At 43.4% G+C, this 16,847-nt stretch overlaps 1 protein-coding gene across 1 annotated transcript in view; it reads left to right on the top strand.

Annotated features, from left to right (window-relative positions):
• Positions 1 to 311: 311 nt before the first annotated feature.
• TNNI3K (TNNI3 interacting kinase) overlaps positions 312 to 16,847 on the top strand; it is a 2,589,932-nt gene continuing 2,573,396 nt past the window's right edge. The window contains exon 1 of the mRNA XM_069232439.1: positions 312 to 419. Within this exon, the coding sequence (XP_069088540.1) occupies positions 380 to 419 (40 nt within the window). The 5' untranslated portion in view covers positions 312 to 379. The remainder of the gene's footprint in view (positions 420 to 16,847) is intronic.

Raw genomic sequence — 16,847 nt, 5'->3', positions numbered from 1 at the left:
AGTATGGCTTTCGTCGATTAATACCACCTACTCAGTCTCGCCTTCTTCAACCTCCTGCCAGCGAACAGAAATGAAACCTCACAGTGCTTAAAATGTGATTACAGCTGATGAAATCATATTACCGTCTATCGAATCAATCTGTGTTTATTTCTGTATTGCATTTAAACAAACTGATTTGTAGCATTTATCTAGACTTCACTCGACAGCACACTCTGCCTCGCTCCTCGGCATTGTTGCATGACATTCCATTTGGTACACGGTTTATTTTTAGCAGTAGGCTATCAAACTATTTTTCTTCGGGGCTCCTAGTCTACTGTACGAGAACAAAGGATCACAGGACTGAAGAACGTTCCGGACACAAAGAAGAAATACTAAGCAGATGGGCAATTACAAATCTAGACCTTCGCAAACTTGCACCGGTAATTTATCCTATTTTTATAAACACTTTGTAGCATAACTGGAATTATACTGTAGTTTTTTACCGAGACCATTATGTCCAATGGGAATTGTTGTAACAACGAAGCATTTGCGTGTAATTTAAATACAAAATCTACGTGAAAGTCAGAGGACAAATAATAAAAAATGCAGAGTTGCAGTCACAAATTTAATGTTGTTATCAAATAATGGAAAAATGCACTGCTGTATTTACTGAATATATTAAAGTATTGAGAAATAATTTCAGAAGAGATGGGAATAGCAAGATGGTTTATACTTACGCCACTATTGTCATTAACTTAATTTGTATTTGCATTCACTACTTTATTCTATTTCGTTATTACGTTTAAGGTGGTGGGTATCTAAAAACTGCCAATCAAATTTCCACTTGGGTTTCGCTGCTGTTTAACTAATTATCATACATGCCAACATTGTAGAGTAGGCAAGTGGGACATTTAAAAAAAAATCGGGGTAATATATTATCCTCACTGATTTATAGTGAAGTAGAGTCAATCTACCTGAATTAGGTATACTGGTATGTATGGTGACAGACAATCAACATTTTATTTTTGGCAGTTTATTAACAGTGTAAACAAAAACAGAATTCTAAACTCTGTTTTGTAAAACTGCCAAAAATAAAATGGCGAGCCTGTCACATGGTCTCATCTTCCCCTGGAAGAATTAAGACAAAGTGTTAACCTTAGATCTCAGAGTTACTTCTTGGAGGGGGAGCATGCCTGATAGGCAATAGCATTTTATTTTCGACAATTTTACAAAACTCTGAATCCGGTTTCTGCAGGCATGAATCGGGAGGCGGAGTCAAGACTTGGTATAGGTTGTCTCCTGCCTAAATCAGGAGGTTTGATGTGTGAATTGTGGACTTCAGCCCTCATTTAGCTTTTGGTGGATGTGTCAACAGCTGCTTTATAATGTTTATCCCCATCCAGTTTAAAGACATTGGAACTGCAATGTTTTTGATAGCACTGCCATTGGAAACACTTGACCTCATCGTTCATGCCACTGGGCCACCAGTTCATAGCGATGGTTGAGTGCCATCAATAAGGCGGGCTCCTACCCTCCCAGTCCTTAATTTAAGCCGGAATGAGCCACTGGCACTTATTTTTGAGGCCTCGCATTATTTTTAGCAGCAGATATTTACCGAGAGCAAAAGAGGGAAAAAACAAAAATCATAAAGACGGAAAAACCATTACAAAGGGAAAGAGCAGGAACCAGCATGAAGAAGTGAGATAAAGGAGCAGGGATTGTCTGGTAATGGATTAAAGAGGCATGAGGTGGATTTAAGACTGCCAGCTTTGGTATTTGGTGCATCCATATTTATTAGCACAGGTTGCAGGCTTCTGAGCATGGAGTGTTGCGATGTTCAGGGTTCAAGCAGTAGATGTAACGCCGATGGTAGAGTGTTTCACTGCCATAAGCCAAGTGATATTTGTCACCCCTTCTATGACATTAGGGTCATGTTTGTTGTTTCGGGAAAACTGGTGCCAGTGCCTTCATAGGGCCCTCAACAGCTGAGAATGTTCTTGCTGTCGTATTGGACCTGAAAAGCAGCTATACTTTCTAAATCTCTTTTTAAGAACTGTGTAGAGGAGACACAGCTAATCTGAAATATAGAACCCCAAAGCACTACCTTTCATTCAAAGGGATTTCACTGTGTTTGCTGTATCGAGTAGTTCCTGCCTTTGCTATTTATTATTAAATACTACAACTCACTTTCTAGATTGCACAGAGGTTACAATGTTACCTTACTAAAGTATTATTGTTAGATATTGATAAACATTATACATATTTGTATACTTTTTTCAATCTAGAGAATCTATAAATGTTGTCTAGTAATGGATTCATATTTAGACTTGAGATATTTAGAGCGAAACTTAAAACTCAAGGGTGAGAATTCACATAAACCATTTTGAAAGCGTTTATTATAATCCACTGGGATTGATGTTGTTATAGGGACAGGATGCTCTGTGCTGAAAGAAACAAAGATTACAATTGCATTATTAGCCCGAATGGATAACATGCATGTCTGAAAGGTATAGTTTAAAGGAATTTTGTTTTTCCTCTTTAAAACTACTGTCTCAATATTTAATGTCTTCCTTTTACGCCTTAAAGCATGAAAGTGTAGTGTCATAATTATATTTTCAACGTGACTAATAATAAACAATGATGCAAATTACATTTAGAACACAGTGACTATCGAATATACTTTATCTTGCCCATATTACTGCTAGAACAGATGGAAACGAGGAAAACACCTGGAAAAGTTTCCAATTAATTTAATGACTTAGTTTAAGATAAACATGTCATTTGGAAATAGTATTACACAACAGTAACACGTAAGTAACTTGAGATCGTGATTTGAATCATGTTGGTTCATGAGATGTTAAGATCCAGTTTCCAACAAACAAATGGCAACAAATTAAATTCGATCTCCTGATCCCACCCCAGCATGTGACTATTTGGGAAAGAGGGAAGGAGAGAAGTCAGGAGAGCAAATGATGGTGCTTGCAACAAGAGTCATTAGTTACGCTTGGTTACACTTTTTTTTAACAGAATAGTAGGCCTGTGTTTGTCATGCTGGCCTGGATTTACTGGCCGAGATCCCTTAACCTATTCCTTTGATGAGTAATGTAGCTAGCTGGTTTTCATGTAAGGCACTCTAATACCTTCAGGTCGATTTCACACTACATAAAACTAAACATTATTTGTTAATTTTTTTAATATTAATATTTTGAGGTCCCCCCAGCCTAGCGTGGGGACCTAGAGATGACCTAGACAGAAAGAGCTCATTGTGCAGTGAGTTATGGGCAAAAATGTTTTGGTGAGTTTCTGAACGCAGCACATATTGTAGTATCTTGACTGTAATGCTCAGAACAGCCCCTTAAGGACACCACTATAATTATAACATTTGTAAGAAACATGGTCATGTAACCATATAGTCAGCAGCTATGAGAGAGCTTAAAAAGAAATTGAACAGTGGGAGAGGTCACTATTTTGGGGTCCAACCCAACCTAGTATGAGGACCCAGAGATGACCTAGACAGAAACATCGTGCTGAACAGCTTGATTGTGGTCCCATTGTCGTAGGATGAACACAGGCTGAAGTATGGGCAAAAATGTTTTGAAAAAGAAATGCCCCGCAAAGCATTATGGGGGGAATTTCACGGTGCAGTGAATATTGTAGTATCAGCTCTCCAGCTGTGCCGGGAGAGCCGCTTTGATGATTTTTGTGTTTTTTTATGTGTAAAATGCTCCATTTCGTATATTTTTAACTGCTGAACTTGTTAAGTGGTACTCATGCAAAGTGCTCCTCAGATCGAGGTTGCTCCATATGAACCTTTTCTAAAAAAAAAAAAAAAAAAACATTACATTAAAAAGAACCCCCACTCTCCAGCTTGAAGCCTTTGTGCGCAGACTCCACAAAGAAACAGCGGCATGCCAAAAACAAGGAAGAGGAGAAACAACATATGGCCTTGTGGTGTGAAGCAGCGAGGCAAAATAAAAAAGTAGTGTGCCACACAACGGTATATGGCCCATTGTGCAATAATTGATAGCCAATAGGTCTCGCATTGTGGATGTGAATGCACAATGTTTGCGTTTCTATTGTTTAGTATATTGCATTGCCACTACAAGCAAAAAAAAAACACCCCTAGATATGTGTGTGATGGCGTACTCAGATGCATGAAAAATATTAAAGGACGGTTAGGGGCTGTGTTCAGAGCATTAGCCAGCTCCTTGTATTAGACTACTGATATGCTTTGTGAATGACATACAACCACCTGCTGTGTCAGAATCAATAAGCGGTGGGGTAAGAGAGAAAGGTAGAGGTGTAGAGGGGTAGAGAGAGAGGGGTAGAGGTAGAGAGAGGTAGAGGTGTAAAGAGGTAGAGGTGTAAAGAGGTAGAGGTGTAGAGATAGAGTGAGACTGGTAAAGGTGGAGCGAGAGAGATGAAATAGAGGTAGACGGGTATAGGAAGAGTGGGAGGGGTATAGGTATATAGGTAGAGAGAGGGGTAGAGTTATATGCAGAGGTGTAGCAAGGTAGAGGTGTAGAGAGCTGCACATAAAGGGGTAGAGGTAGAGAGGGGGAGAGTTTTATGTAGAGGTGTGGAGAGGTAGTGGTGTAGAGAGCTACAGGTAGAGGTAGATAGAAGAAGAGGTTTAGGGAGGTAGAGGCAGAGACATAAAGGTAGAAAGCTAGAGGGAGGGCGCGAGGTAGAGATGCAGAGAGGATGTCAGAAATCGAAACAAATTATGATAGAGACTGGAGAGAGAAGTCCTGATGAAGCCTTTCTTCTTGCTTCCAGGTTCACTTATCGGGCACTCTAATATCCTCGTTTGTTTTCAAAATCCTTCCACCTCCGTCGTGAAAGGTAAAATATTACTTTACCTAAAACCCATGTAAAATACTATCTTTATTTACTGCCACTGTAACATCACACTCATCACCCATTATTCATGATAAAGACAAATTAAACCACGCAACAGTGAGGTACGCAATGTCACAAGGGGAGTTTCCTTCTCACTGATTTGACACCTCAGTTGTAAAACCCACTGGCAATTAGAAGTGATGACAATGCCAATGGTAACACCGAGTTAATTATTATCTGCCTGCAAAGCAAGAGTGGAGACTCCTTATAAATACATCCCTTAAGTAGTGTTAGAAACAGCGGCGCATCCGGCCATGGACCAAATTTCAAACTGAGTCAGTCAAGCAAATAATCTGATGCAGGAGGGAGGGGCCGGCATAGCAAATGACACACTTATCTGACTGCAGACTGAGCAATCACCAGTAACGGAATCCATTGCACTAGGGAGACCACTTTCACAAGGTCGAACAGGCAGCTCTGACGTCCATTGCTCTGTATAGAGAGGGTCAAACTTAATTAGGTCGAGCATAGCAGCATGCAAGCCTGCTTTTCCGACCTGTTGTTATCTATTTGGGTTTTTAACCACGCCCACCTCACGCCCATCACTATCACTCGTTCTTGAGCCTGCCCTTCAAAAATCCTTTGTTATCATTAGTAAATGCTGTACGTTGTCCTTCCTTCCGGTGGTTTGGTTACCGCCTTGGACATCGACCCTATTAAATAGCTAATTGCACTTTTGCCGATACATTTGACTACAAGGAAACTTCTTTTTCCTTTTGTGTGTCACCTTCAGACTCATGGCATGGCGCTGTGAATCAGCTCGCTTATGTGAAACTGTAATACTTTTCATTTTCAATTTATGTGGCAAGAAAAGTCCGGTTAGGAGTTTACAGCGCTAATAGCTGTAACTGGAGCAAATGCGAGACGCATTGTATTGTAAATCCTTGTTTGTAGTGAATGTTTCCCAGAAGGCAACAGACTAGGCCCAATGAGATAAACTCGGCCTGCTGCATCCCAGACAACCTTGATTGCATTGAGCCTTTTCGAGGAATACTCCCTGGTAGGTCAAGGTATTCAGCAAAGTTCTAGTTCAGACCTCACTGTTCCTGCACTTGCACAGCCCTGTCAGAATAGGGCCCACTGAGTCCGTCAACAGAAAAGGCTCCTGATGTATGGCTTCCAGACCCTCAAACACTTAGTTTTTTTACTTGGAGAGAGGCTTAGAATTAACTGGCAGAGCCAATGGGCAGGCTATCACGGGGTCAGGGGGCCCTGCAGTGGTGGTGCTGCACTGAGGATGGTACGGGAGGGCTGTGCACTGTGCAACAAATGCGTGACTCACAGCCACAGGCTGCAACCAGCCCACTCTGTGCATCAAGTGCTGAGTGTAGGGAAAAAAGGGGCTTGTTCTTTGTAGCATCTGCTATTAGAATGTAAATACTGCATAACTCCTATGATGTAATTAGTGCAGCCATGCATACACCTATTGTTTCAAGCAGTTACCACGCACAGTATGCATCCTCTAACGAATGACAAATGCTTACCAAACACAGCAAGCATTCTCTAAGTTTGAATTATGCGCTAGTGCAGTTAGACAGGCATTCTTTAAAGGTAATGCTATGTATCAAGTGCTTAGTGCATCAAGGCATAGCATAAAAACACTTCACTATCAGTGCGCCTACTATGTGCCGCCAGACACATATATTGTGAAACACTTCATTGTTGTTGTAATATGCCTAGTACAGTCAAACAAACACACTTTGAACCATGGTACACTGGCCCTAATCACTCCAAACGTTTCAAGTGGGTGTAATAAGCATGTTCAAATTTCACTTCACTGTGCACAAGGCCGACTGAGGTAAAGGTCCAATGTGTTTTGTGAAGCGGACACCACACTGAATGCCAACTAGGAAGTTCTGATCAAGGCCTGTACTCCTGATCAATTTATCGACAGCCAAATGCCTGATACATAGAGTTAAGTCCCACGTCGAGAAATAGGTCAAAGAGATATTTTACAGATCAAATGAAAACACCACCTGAAAACAACAAGCCCCATAAAACACCTATAAACATTTCTAACAAGACAACTACAATTGTATTCATAATAGTGCCTTAGAGGCCGAAATATTAGCAAGTCAACAATTGGAAACCATCTACAGACGGTTAACTGGAATTACCAACAGGTGTGTCCGCTTATGAAAATGCATCTGTTATCTCATGCCGTGGAGATTTGAAACTGCTCTGTTCCTTGCACTATTATCAGTGACAGTCCACAGTTCTCGCCGGATCCAGTGCACTATTTTCATTCTGCCTGGAGCTATGCAGCAGTCACACATTGATGTAAGGAAACAAATGTGTTCACCAATAGGGTACGTTAAATGTGATACCAATTCTATGTGCTTAATGCACTGCATACTTTAGCCAGAGTCACAGTGAGTTAGGGTGAACTCATTAATGGATCCTTTTAGAAGCAGTATTCACGCACTCCAACAGGAGAGGGTTAATCTGTGAGCATTGCCCGAAGCCTGGAGGCTAACGTGTTATTCTTGAATTTCTCATAATCTCAAGAAGTGCATTTGGAAAATACAAAACCAATGGTTTCAAACAGACACGTTCAATTGTTATACCCCTGTACAGAGTTGCATTTGTGAAATACCCCCACACCCCAACCACAGCAACAGTGCATTTTCACTGCCATTGTGGACAGGCTCTTCTGCAATGTAGGCAGGCCTGAACTCAGAACCTCCCTAGCAATGGCTCTTCTCTCAGAAACGCACATGCAGCAAACACTGACAGTCCCGCCTGGAAACCGCCCTTCCCCACCGCACAAGGTGTGGCCTGCATTCCAGGCCCAAAAACACAACCTGTAGCTCTGTGCCCTGTGACAAGCTACTCGGAAAACTTGCAGATTTATCGCAAGGCATTTCCTTAAGAGCCTGAGAAGAACCGAAAAACAGTAATACAAGCATTTGCAATGTATGAGGTCTCTCATCTGCTTGAGTTAGAGCTATTGGCATTGTAAATTCATAACTGCACTTTACTTGCCACATAAATTGGAACAAGGCTCAAGTGTTAAAAAAAAAAAAAAACATACCATGGAACATGAACCATGGTGCCGAGCTGCAAGTAGAAAGGATCGTGGCTCGGATTAAAGGGAAAACCAAAACCAGAGGAGTGGCCATCACCCACTGGAACAGGATGAAGCGTGACGTAGTGTGATGGCCAACAAAAATGTTCTTAGTGAAAGCTCCCTGGGCAGGAACTTAGCGCACAAAGGATTGACATTTAGCACAGTGCACCAATAAAAGTGAAGCATTTAAGACAAACACAGCAATGAATGAATGGCAAGCGTGGCCGTGGTAAAGCCCATATACTGAACACAGCATGTCTCGCAGAGACCGCACATGTGCTGCCTAGATTCGATCTAAAAAAATGGAGTACTTCTTTCTGCAAATGCCCTGATAACTTTAACCATTCTGAGTGGCCGGGGGCTGGTGAGGGTAGTGAATGTTGTTCTGAAAAAGCCGTTTTCAATGTCAGCCCTAAACTTTAAAAATAACATTGTTTGCTGTACACGGCGTGCTGCCTACCACAGAAAATGCTCATTTGTTATGCTAAATTATGGTGTCCATGGCCTGCTGCCTACCACAGAAAATGCTAATTTGTTATGAGAAATCAAGCTCAAAACATAACCCATGAAAAGTTTTGAGTCAAGGCGATTTACAGACGGAATACAAGATATCCCCAGTTCACAGTCCACAGTTTTTTTCTAGCATTGTAAAGCATCAGCAAGATGATTGTTTCTGCTGTAATTGTTCCCTGCAGTCTGGCAACTGAATCATCTCTGAGACAAGAGGAGAATCACAGTGAGAGAGACAAAGGGATGGAGGTAAATAAGAAGTGGGAGAAGTAGACTAGGGGAGTTATAGAGGCATAAGACAGTTGCCTGCAGAAGATAATGCATACATAACAAAAAGACAAAGGTGAGAGCAAAGTGGAGGTAAGGTGAAAAAGCATCTCGAGAAAGAACCACAAGGAAGTTGCAGACAGCTGAGAGTAGAGAGCTGACGTTCTACCAAGTGACAAGTGCAAGTAATCCACCTGGTTTTCTTTTGCATTCTGGTATCTATACTATTCACCTTTTATTTGTAAACAGAAAACAACAAGTATTGGAACGTAAAGAAAACAGGAATAGATAAACTGCTTGCACCTCACCCATGGCCATTTGATATAACTGAAGTGAGAGATCCAATGGAAAAGAGACAGAAGGTTGGAGACAATGGTAAGTAATTGAGTGATAGAGGCAGTGAGAAGAAGGGCTGAGAAGGATGGAGATGAAGTGGGACAAGGAGGATAAGGGAATACAGAGGAGGCAGTGAAGGTCAGAAAGAAGGGAGTCAATGGCAGATATCTGATGTTTTATCAAATCTGGTGCAAGGATTTTTAATGCTACATTTTTTATCTTTGCATTTTGGCGTTTGAGGTTTTGCATTCTAAACTTAAATTAACTGCTGGGATAAATTGACATTTTGAGGAATAGGGATTGGAAAAATGACTGGTAAAGGCAAGACAGAGGGTCTGAGTTCAAAAGGGAACATAATGGGCAAGGAAAATTGAGGGAAGGGAGAGGCATATGGATGGAGAGGAAAAGGGATGGAATTGACTGATAGGGAGATGCATGTCATATACACAAAGAAAGGCGTAGAGGACGGGAAGGAACAAAAAAGAAGAGCATAAAGTTCACAGAAGAAGAAAGGTGGCCATATCTCCTAAATCCTTTTCAATCACACGAGCATCAATCCCATAACTCCTTTCACCTTATATACCCCATCTTCATTTGCACCCATCTGCTAATACCAGCCAGCGAGCAGCATGGCAGAGGGAGGGTCACTGCACTAGACAAGGGTAACAATATGGGCACCTCATTCATGACTACGCATGACTCCTCACAAAGAAAGGAAATTGTGGGGAAGGAATTTATGATCAATTTATTTTAGACCTTGTGCTAAAATATTGACTACTTTATTCCATTTTTAACATAAATATTCTCAGCAGAAGATTTCCAATGAACCTCCCTTGTGGGAGTCATGCTCACTTGCGGAGCTTCGTCGCACAGTATAAATCAGGGCTTGGGCCCTTATTAAGAGTTTGGTGTCGGAGGATGCTGCCCCTCAAACTCTTTGGGTCAGAAAACCACCACTCCAGTTTTCTATTGCCAGCCCTATTCTGAGTTTTCCACTGGGCCAGTGGGCAGAAACAGTGTTTCCGCCTGCTGGCCCAGTGGAAAACTCACCACAACATTGATGCTGGCTCATAATTAAGCCGGCATCAATGTTGCGGTGCATCAGGTGTGACAGCACCCGTCGCACTTTTCACTGCCCGTAATTTGGACAGTGAAAAGTGCAACAGGGCTGTCCATGGGGGTCCATGCTCTGCCTATGCCCAGTGCATGGTCATAGTGTGGAGGCCCGGCCGCTGCTTTGTAACACCTTTCTTATCAACAGTCTTCTGGGTGGCAAAATGTCTCCCACCTCTGTTTTTTTTTTTTTTTTTACAAAGAAAAATAATTAGCTTTCCAAAAATGACAAAGATCCCATAGATATCAGTTTGTATAGACCTATCACATTATTAAGTTCAGACAACAAAATAATTAATAAAGTCCTTACAACCAGAACCTCTAACATATAAAAAGGATTTTGCCCTAAGAGCCAACTATATGCTAATACAAATTATATAGAGGAAACTTCTATGCACAGTCCTCAAATATTCCAGCCACTATTATTTTATTAGTTGCAGAAAAAAACATTTGATTTGGTCTCATAAAAAGCATTGTTTACTATTCTGAAGGCATTCAGGGCCGTATTTACAAGGCCCATGGCACAGGGTGGCACAGCAAGTGCCTTAGTGAATCCAATCACAAACCTAAATAAAATGCCTCAGCTTCAAATATAGTTAAGCCTTTTAATGTAGGTGTAAACAGCATAGAGGCATGCAGAAGTGTTGTCCTATGTCCCCTATTCTCTTTTCTTTGTTAATTGAGTTGTTGGTGGTTGCCGTGACAGCAACTCCAGAGCTCAAAGCACCTGTAGATTTGTCTACAAAAATAATGCTCTATGCCAATGATAATACCCTCTATTTGAAGGAAGAAAGTGAAAATATCCAGCCAGCGCTAAAATTGATATATAATTTTAGGCTATTAGTGGATGTAAAATATACATTGTTAGAAATGGGGTCTCTAGTTGGCAGAGGTATACATCCGTGTTAAAATAGGGACCAAAATCCTAGTCAGGGAAAGTCACACACAATCCAAATTATCCTGTGCCCACCCTCTGGTAGCTTGGCACTGAGCAGTCAGGCTTAACTTAGAAGGCAATGTGTAAAGTATTTGTGCAATAAATCATATAGTAACACAGTAAAGACACCACAAAAAAATACACCACACAGGTTTAGAAAAATATAAGATATTTATCTGGTTAAATGAAGGTGAAAATGATAAAGATTCGATGGGCTCAAGTTGAGATATCACTTTTGCAAGATTAAAAAGAGTCTTAAATCTTAGAAATCAACAGTTGTCTGTTGTTTGCACAAAGCACCTGGTAACATGCACAGAGACCGCAGAGGAGGAGACGTGTGGAAAAATTGTGTGTTCATCGGATTTTCTGACGTGGCACAGACGATGTGTCATTTCTTTCCAAGCTCCAAGGGGCTTTGCATCAATTTCCAGCACACACTCTTGGTTCCTCATTGAGATGCGGGGATCTTTTTGATGCTCAGGGACGATGTGGGGAAATCCTGGGTGTGCCGGAAGAAGTCACAGGTGTTGCGTGGATCTGGCAGGCGATGCGGTGAATCTTCACTCAGGAAGTCAGACTGTGTCATTCCAGTTTGGCTGTGCGTCGATCAGGTAGGCTGTGCGTCAAATTTCCAGCCACAAGGCAGACACTGCATCAATCCTTCACTCGGAAAGTCGGGCTGTGTCACTCCGGCTTGGCTGTGTGATGATTTCTCAGTCTCAAAATGGTTGTGCGTCCTTTCCAGCAGTCTGTGCATTGATTTTCAGTGCACAAGAATTTTCCTGAAGAGATTGTGGGGGTTATTCTAACTTTGGAGGAGGTGTTAATCCGTCCCAAAAGTGACGGAAAAGTGACGGATTTACCACCAGCCGTATTACGAGTCCATTATATCCTATGGAACTCGTAATACGGCTGGTGGTATATCCGTCACTTTACCGTCACTTTTGGGACGGATTAACACTCCTCCAAAGTTAGAATAACCCCCTAAGTCTTTTTGGCCCTGAGACTTCAGAAAACAGGAGGCAAGCTCAGTCTAAGCTCTTGAAAAGCACTTCTCAGCAAAGTCAGAGGGCAGCAAGGCAGAAGGGCAACAGTCCCTATCAGTAAAGCCAGATGAGTCCTTTGGGCAGCCAGGCAGTTCCTCTTGACAGGTTGCAGGTTCAGGTCCAGAAGTGTCTGATTTGGTGGGGTCAGGGATCCAGTTTATATACCCCAAAATGTCTTTGAAGTGGGGGAGACTTCAAAGAGTGGTTTTGAAGTGCACACGTTCCCCTTTCTGTACAGGTCTGTCTGCCAGGGTCCCAGTAGGGGGTATGGAAGTCCATTGTGTGAGGGCAGGCCACTATCCTTTGAAATGTAAGTGTAAGGCCCTCCACCCTTCCAGCCCAGGAAGACCCTGGCATACCATTCAGTATGCAGATGAGTGCAGGTGTGTTTGTGGTTGTCTGGATGAAACGCACAAGGAAGCTGTCAACCAGCCCAGCCGTTGATTGGAGACAGGCTGTAATGCACAGATGGATTTTAAGTCCAGAGAAATGCTCACTTTCTAAAAGTGGCATTTCTAAAGTAGTAATATAAAATCCAACCTCACCGTTAAGCAGTATTTTCTATTACCATTGTGGCCATACTAAATATGACCTGATTACCCCTTTCTGATCAGAATCTACCACTAAAACAGAATATGAAAGGAGCAGGCCTCACAGTAGTGGAAAACGAATTTAGACATTTTCCACTACTAGGACAGATAAAACACACCTGTACCTGCCCTACCTTTCTACCTACATAGCACTCTGCCCTATGGGTTTCCTAGGTCCTACTTTAGGGGTGTCTTATTTGTAGAAAAAGGGGATATTAAGGCTTGGCAATTACTTTCAAATGCCAAGTCGAAGTGGCAGTGAAATGGCCCACACAGGCCTTGCAATGGCAGGCCTGAGACATGGTTAATGGGCTATTTATGTGAGTGGCACAACCAGTGCTGCAGGCCTACTAGCAGCATTTATTTACAGGCCCTGGGCACATGTAGTGCACTTTACTAGGGCCTTAAAAGCAAATAAAATATGCCAATTGGGAATGGAACAATGTTACCATGTTTAAGGGAGAGAGCATATGCACTTTATCACTGGTTAGCAGTAGTGAAGTGCACAGAGTCCTAAAACCAGCATAAACAGTGTCAGAAAAGTGGAGGTAGGCAGGCAAAAAGTTGGGGGATGACCACCCTAAGGCTGTCAGGTCTAATTTATATAAAAGCCTAAAATGTTACATTTCAATGTTAAGCAATGCATTCTCCCCATCTCCATTAAGAACAGGTACTCCACTAGTTCTAAGAGCTATCTTGCAATACATGTTACTCAGAAGTATCAAAACGTATTCTCTTTAAATTATAAACTTCTGGTCTCTAAAATTACCCAATTGTTCAATTGTTGGACTCTATTTCCAGTGAATAGTATGGATTGAATTTCTCTGATAAAAATGTTTATTCTTCACTTGGTTATTTGTTTAATCAGAAGCCTTCCAATAACATTGCATGTGGAATATCTTGCCACCATACATTTATTTGTATCAACATTTATCTGGGTTAATATTCAACCCAAATTTGCAAACAGCATCTTTGCCTTCCTAAAGATACAGGTTGTGTGACATTTCAGACATACAAATCTATTATTACTTTGCAGTTTTTTCAGGCTGCTCAAGCGGATGGCTCACCATGCAGTCCATTTACAACAACTCTATCAGTAATAATATGCTCAAGAATACAATTTCAAACATTCCATGCCTTAGGGTCCCAAAAAAAGCAAGGGTCCCAAAAAAAGCTAAATATCAACACATTCTAAAAATTTTAAAAGCAAAGAGATTTTTTAATGGTCTTCAAAATACATACATTAGCTCTCACACTAGACTTGGATGATTGTGGAGTAATTTATTCAGCATTTACGACTAGCAATATAGGAAGATGGAAAAGGAGTGGCTTTTCATTAATTACAGACATTACTATAAACAAAACATGAGAATCTATAGATTGTCTTCAGTGTCAGAATTTTGCCTCTGAGAGTTGGTTTTGGTTGGCATTTCTCCACCTGACAACGTTGTTTGATAAATGAACACAATAAAGAAACACCTGAGATACATGACAAATTATTCAAGGTAGTGGATTGAAAAGATGGAGCGTGGTACAAATTTTTATCATCGAAAAATAAATTTGCATTCTTTAGAAAGTCATTGTCAGATGGTAAATAAAGACTGGTATTAAACTAACAGCAAATCAGAGGACAAAATGTAATTATATGAATTTTCATATTTCATATGAGCCAGTTTTCACAGAATGTTTTTTCTCTAATAAATGGCTTTTATATGCTACGCCTGTTTTTCTTTATAAAATCCATTCAAGCAAACGCCGAACTGCCAGAGATGTGTTTCCCTTCTCTTAGAGATTGGTTGCACATGATTTTAGTATTGTCCAACAATAGACAGATTTTTGTCGATTACTAGATTGACAATTAGAAGTTGGTCAAATGTATGCACTTTTTGGAAGTTTACCAAATACCACAAAGTCTAAAGATGTGCAAATATGTTCACCCACTCTCACCGCAAGATCGTCAGTCACCACTAACTAAAAGTCATCTCACCCACCCACTTTCGAGGACTGGTTGCTAAAAGTGAAGGAAATCCATCAGTGTGAACTGACGTATGATTTAAGAACTAACAAAGTGACGAGGGGTCAGGTCAAGATGGCGGCAGCACTTTCGTAGTGCTCCGGACCCCTCCGTCATCCACCTTCAGCAGAACACACATTCCCGCATCATCTACACCACCAAAAGGCCCCCTGAGATCCTGTCGACAGGCGGAAGACTGGGACACCCTCGAGGCCGCCCCACTAATCCGCAAGCGGGCGAACCGCATATAAACGCTGCGGGCCAAGATGGCGGACGGCGACTGCAGATACGGGAGAAACGCAGACTACTGAGAAAGCCACGGCACCAGTGGCCCTGGACTGCCCTGCTGCGGCACCCCTCGATGTTGTGAAGGCCAGAGGTGAAGGACTTAGCGCAAGGGTGTCGGCGAATGCCCGGAGGCGGCGAAGGGGCAGACGGCGAGAGAGGCGCCGGGGCGGCGGCGTATCTGCACGGCCCAGGGCGGTGTGCCGCTCCGCGAAACCGGGAAGAAAAGAATGTGGCACCATCGGTGGGGGCTGGGGCAGACCCGGCGGGGCCCGGCCGGAGGAGGGATCAATGTGCTGCTGCGCTTTCCGCAAAGCCCGCGGCCTAAAATAAATAGACGGCACCGGACAAGAAGCAGGCCGACCGCGACAATCCTGACCCGGCGATCCGGGTTGCGGAAGAGCGCTGGGGTGCCAGGGCACCTGGAGGGCCCGGAACCCGCGGATGTTGACCCGGGGCCTTCCCCGCTAGATCTGGGGCGGGCCTGTCAGAGACTGAAGACCCCAGGACCTGCCCGGGAGAGGGCCGTGCCGAGGATCGGGCGCCCGGAGGGGCCGGGCTCGGGCCTCTTCCTGCACGCTTTCTCGCTGTTTCTTTCCACCCCATCAGAGGTCCCCTGAGAGAGCCCTCCGGACCTCTACCGGGGCAATGGAGTCGACCGAAAGGGAAGCTGAAGCGCGCACCCACTGGAGATTCCCGCCTTGAAAGTTGCAGAGGCATATGGCGGTACCTGGGGGGGCCCCCATGCAGGATTGAAGACTCTCCCACCAAGACATAGAAACGGTGGGTCATGCCCTGAGAGGTGGGACATGAAACAACAGCCTACAAAGGGGGAACTAGACCCAACGCCATTGAGGCAAGGCCTCTTTGATGTGGCCCCTTCCCTTTCCCTCACCCCCTCTCCGCAAAATGCTGGAACCGCACTGATGGGCGTGGGCCGGGAGAGTGGACCGGCGTTTTGTCTCCATCGGCTGTGCCCTGCTGGAGAGGGCACCAGCACTGGGCAGGATCAAATTGAAAGCAGTGGCCTGTAACCCACGACCCTTCGGACACCAGTGGCTATCTCCCAAAGGCAGAAGAGCCACCCGATTCGAACCTTCGGCGGCGTCGGTCCGACCTGCATCTCAGAGATCTTAACAAGCCGGGAGACGGACCAATCCACCCACACCTAAGCCTAAGCAAAATAGAGAAAGGGACTGTACCAAGATGGGCAAAGACAAAGCAACACGACAGACAGCGACACAAACATGCATGGACCAGTTTACTACAGGTGCAGCTGGCTCCCGGACGGAAGACCGTGCCCCAAGCGGAAATGGTGATACACAGACAGCGACGAGCGACCTAGCGACAATCCTTCAGGCGATCCAGGTGTCCCAAGTGGCAGTCGAGACGAAAATTGGTGAAGTGAGAGTGGACGTAGCTTTGATTCGACAAGACCTTCGCAATGCCACAGCCCGAATTACCGAAACCGAATCCAGAATTTCCACAATGGAAGATGATGTGACTGCTCTAAAGGCCCAAGTCTCTGCACTGACCACCCGCATCTCAGAACTTCACCGAAGAGCAGAAGACGCCGAAAACAGATCGAGGCGCAATAATCTCCGTGTGGTGGGCCTACCTGAAAACACATCAGAGTCATCCCTGGCCAAATACTTGGAGGATTGGTTCCGCTCCTGGATGCCGACAGATTGCCTCACGCCATGGTTCGCAATTCAATGAGCCCACAGAGCCCTTCAGTCTAGGCCCCCACCGGGTTCCCCACCCAGATCAGTGATACTTCGTCTCTTCAATTTCAAAG

This window comes from Pleurodeles waltl, chromosome 4_2 (genome assembly GCF_031143425.1).
Source record: "Pleurodeles waltl isolate 20211129_DDA chromosome 4_2, aPleWal1.hap1.20221129, whole genome shotgun sequence".
Lineage (NCBI taxonomy): Eukaryota > Metazoa > Chordata > Amphibia > Caudata > Salamandridae > Pleurodeles > Pleurodeles waltl.
The sequence above is the reverse complement of the archived record's forward strand: the minus strand, read 5'-3'. Positions and strand labels throughout refer to the sequence as shown.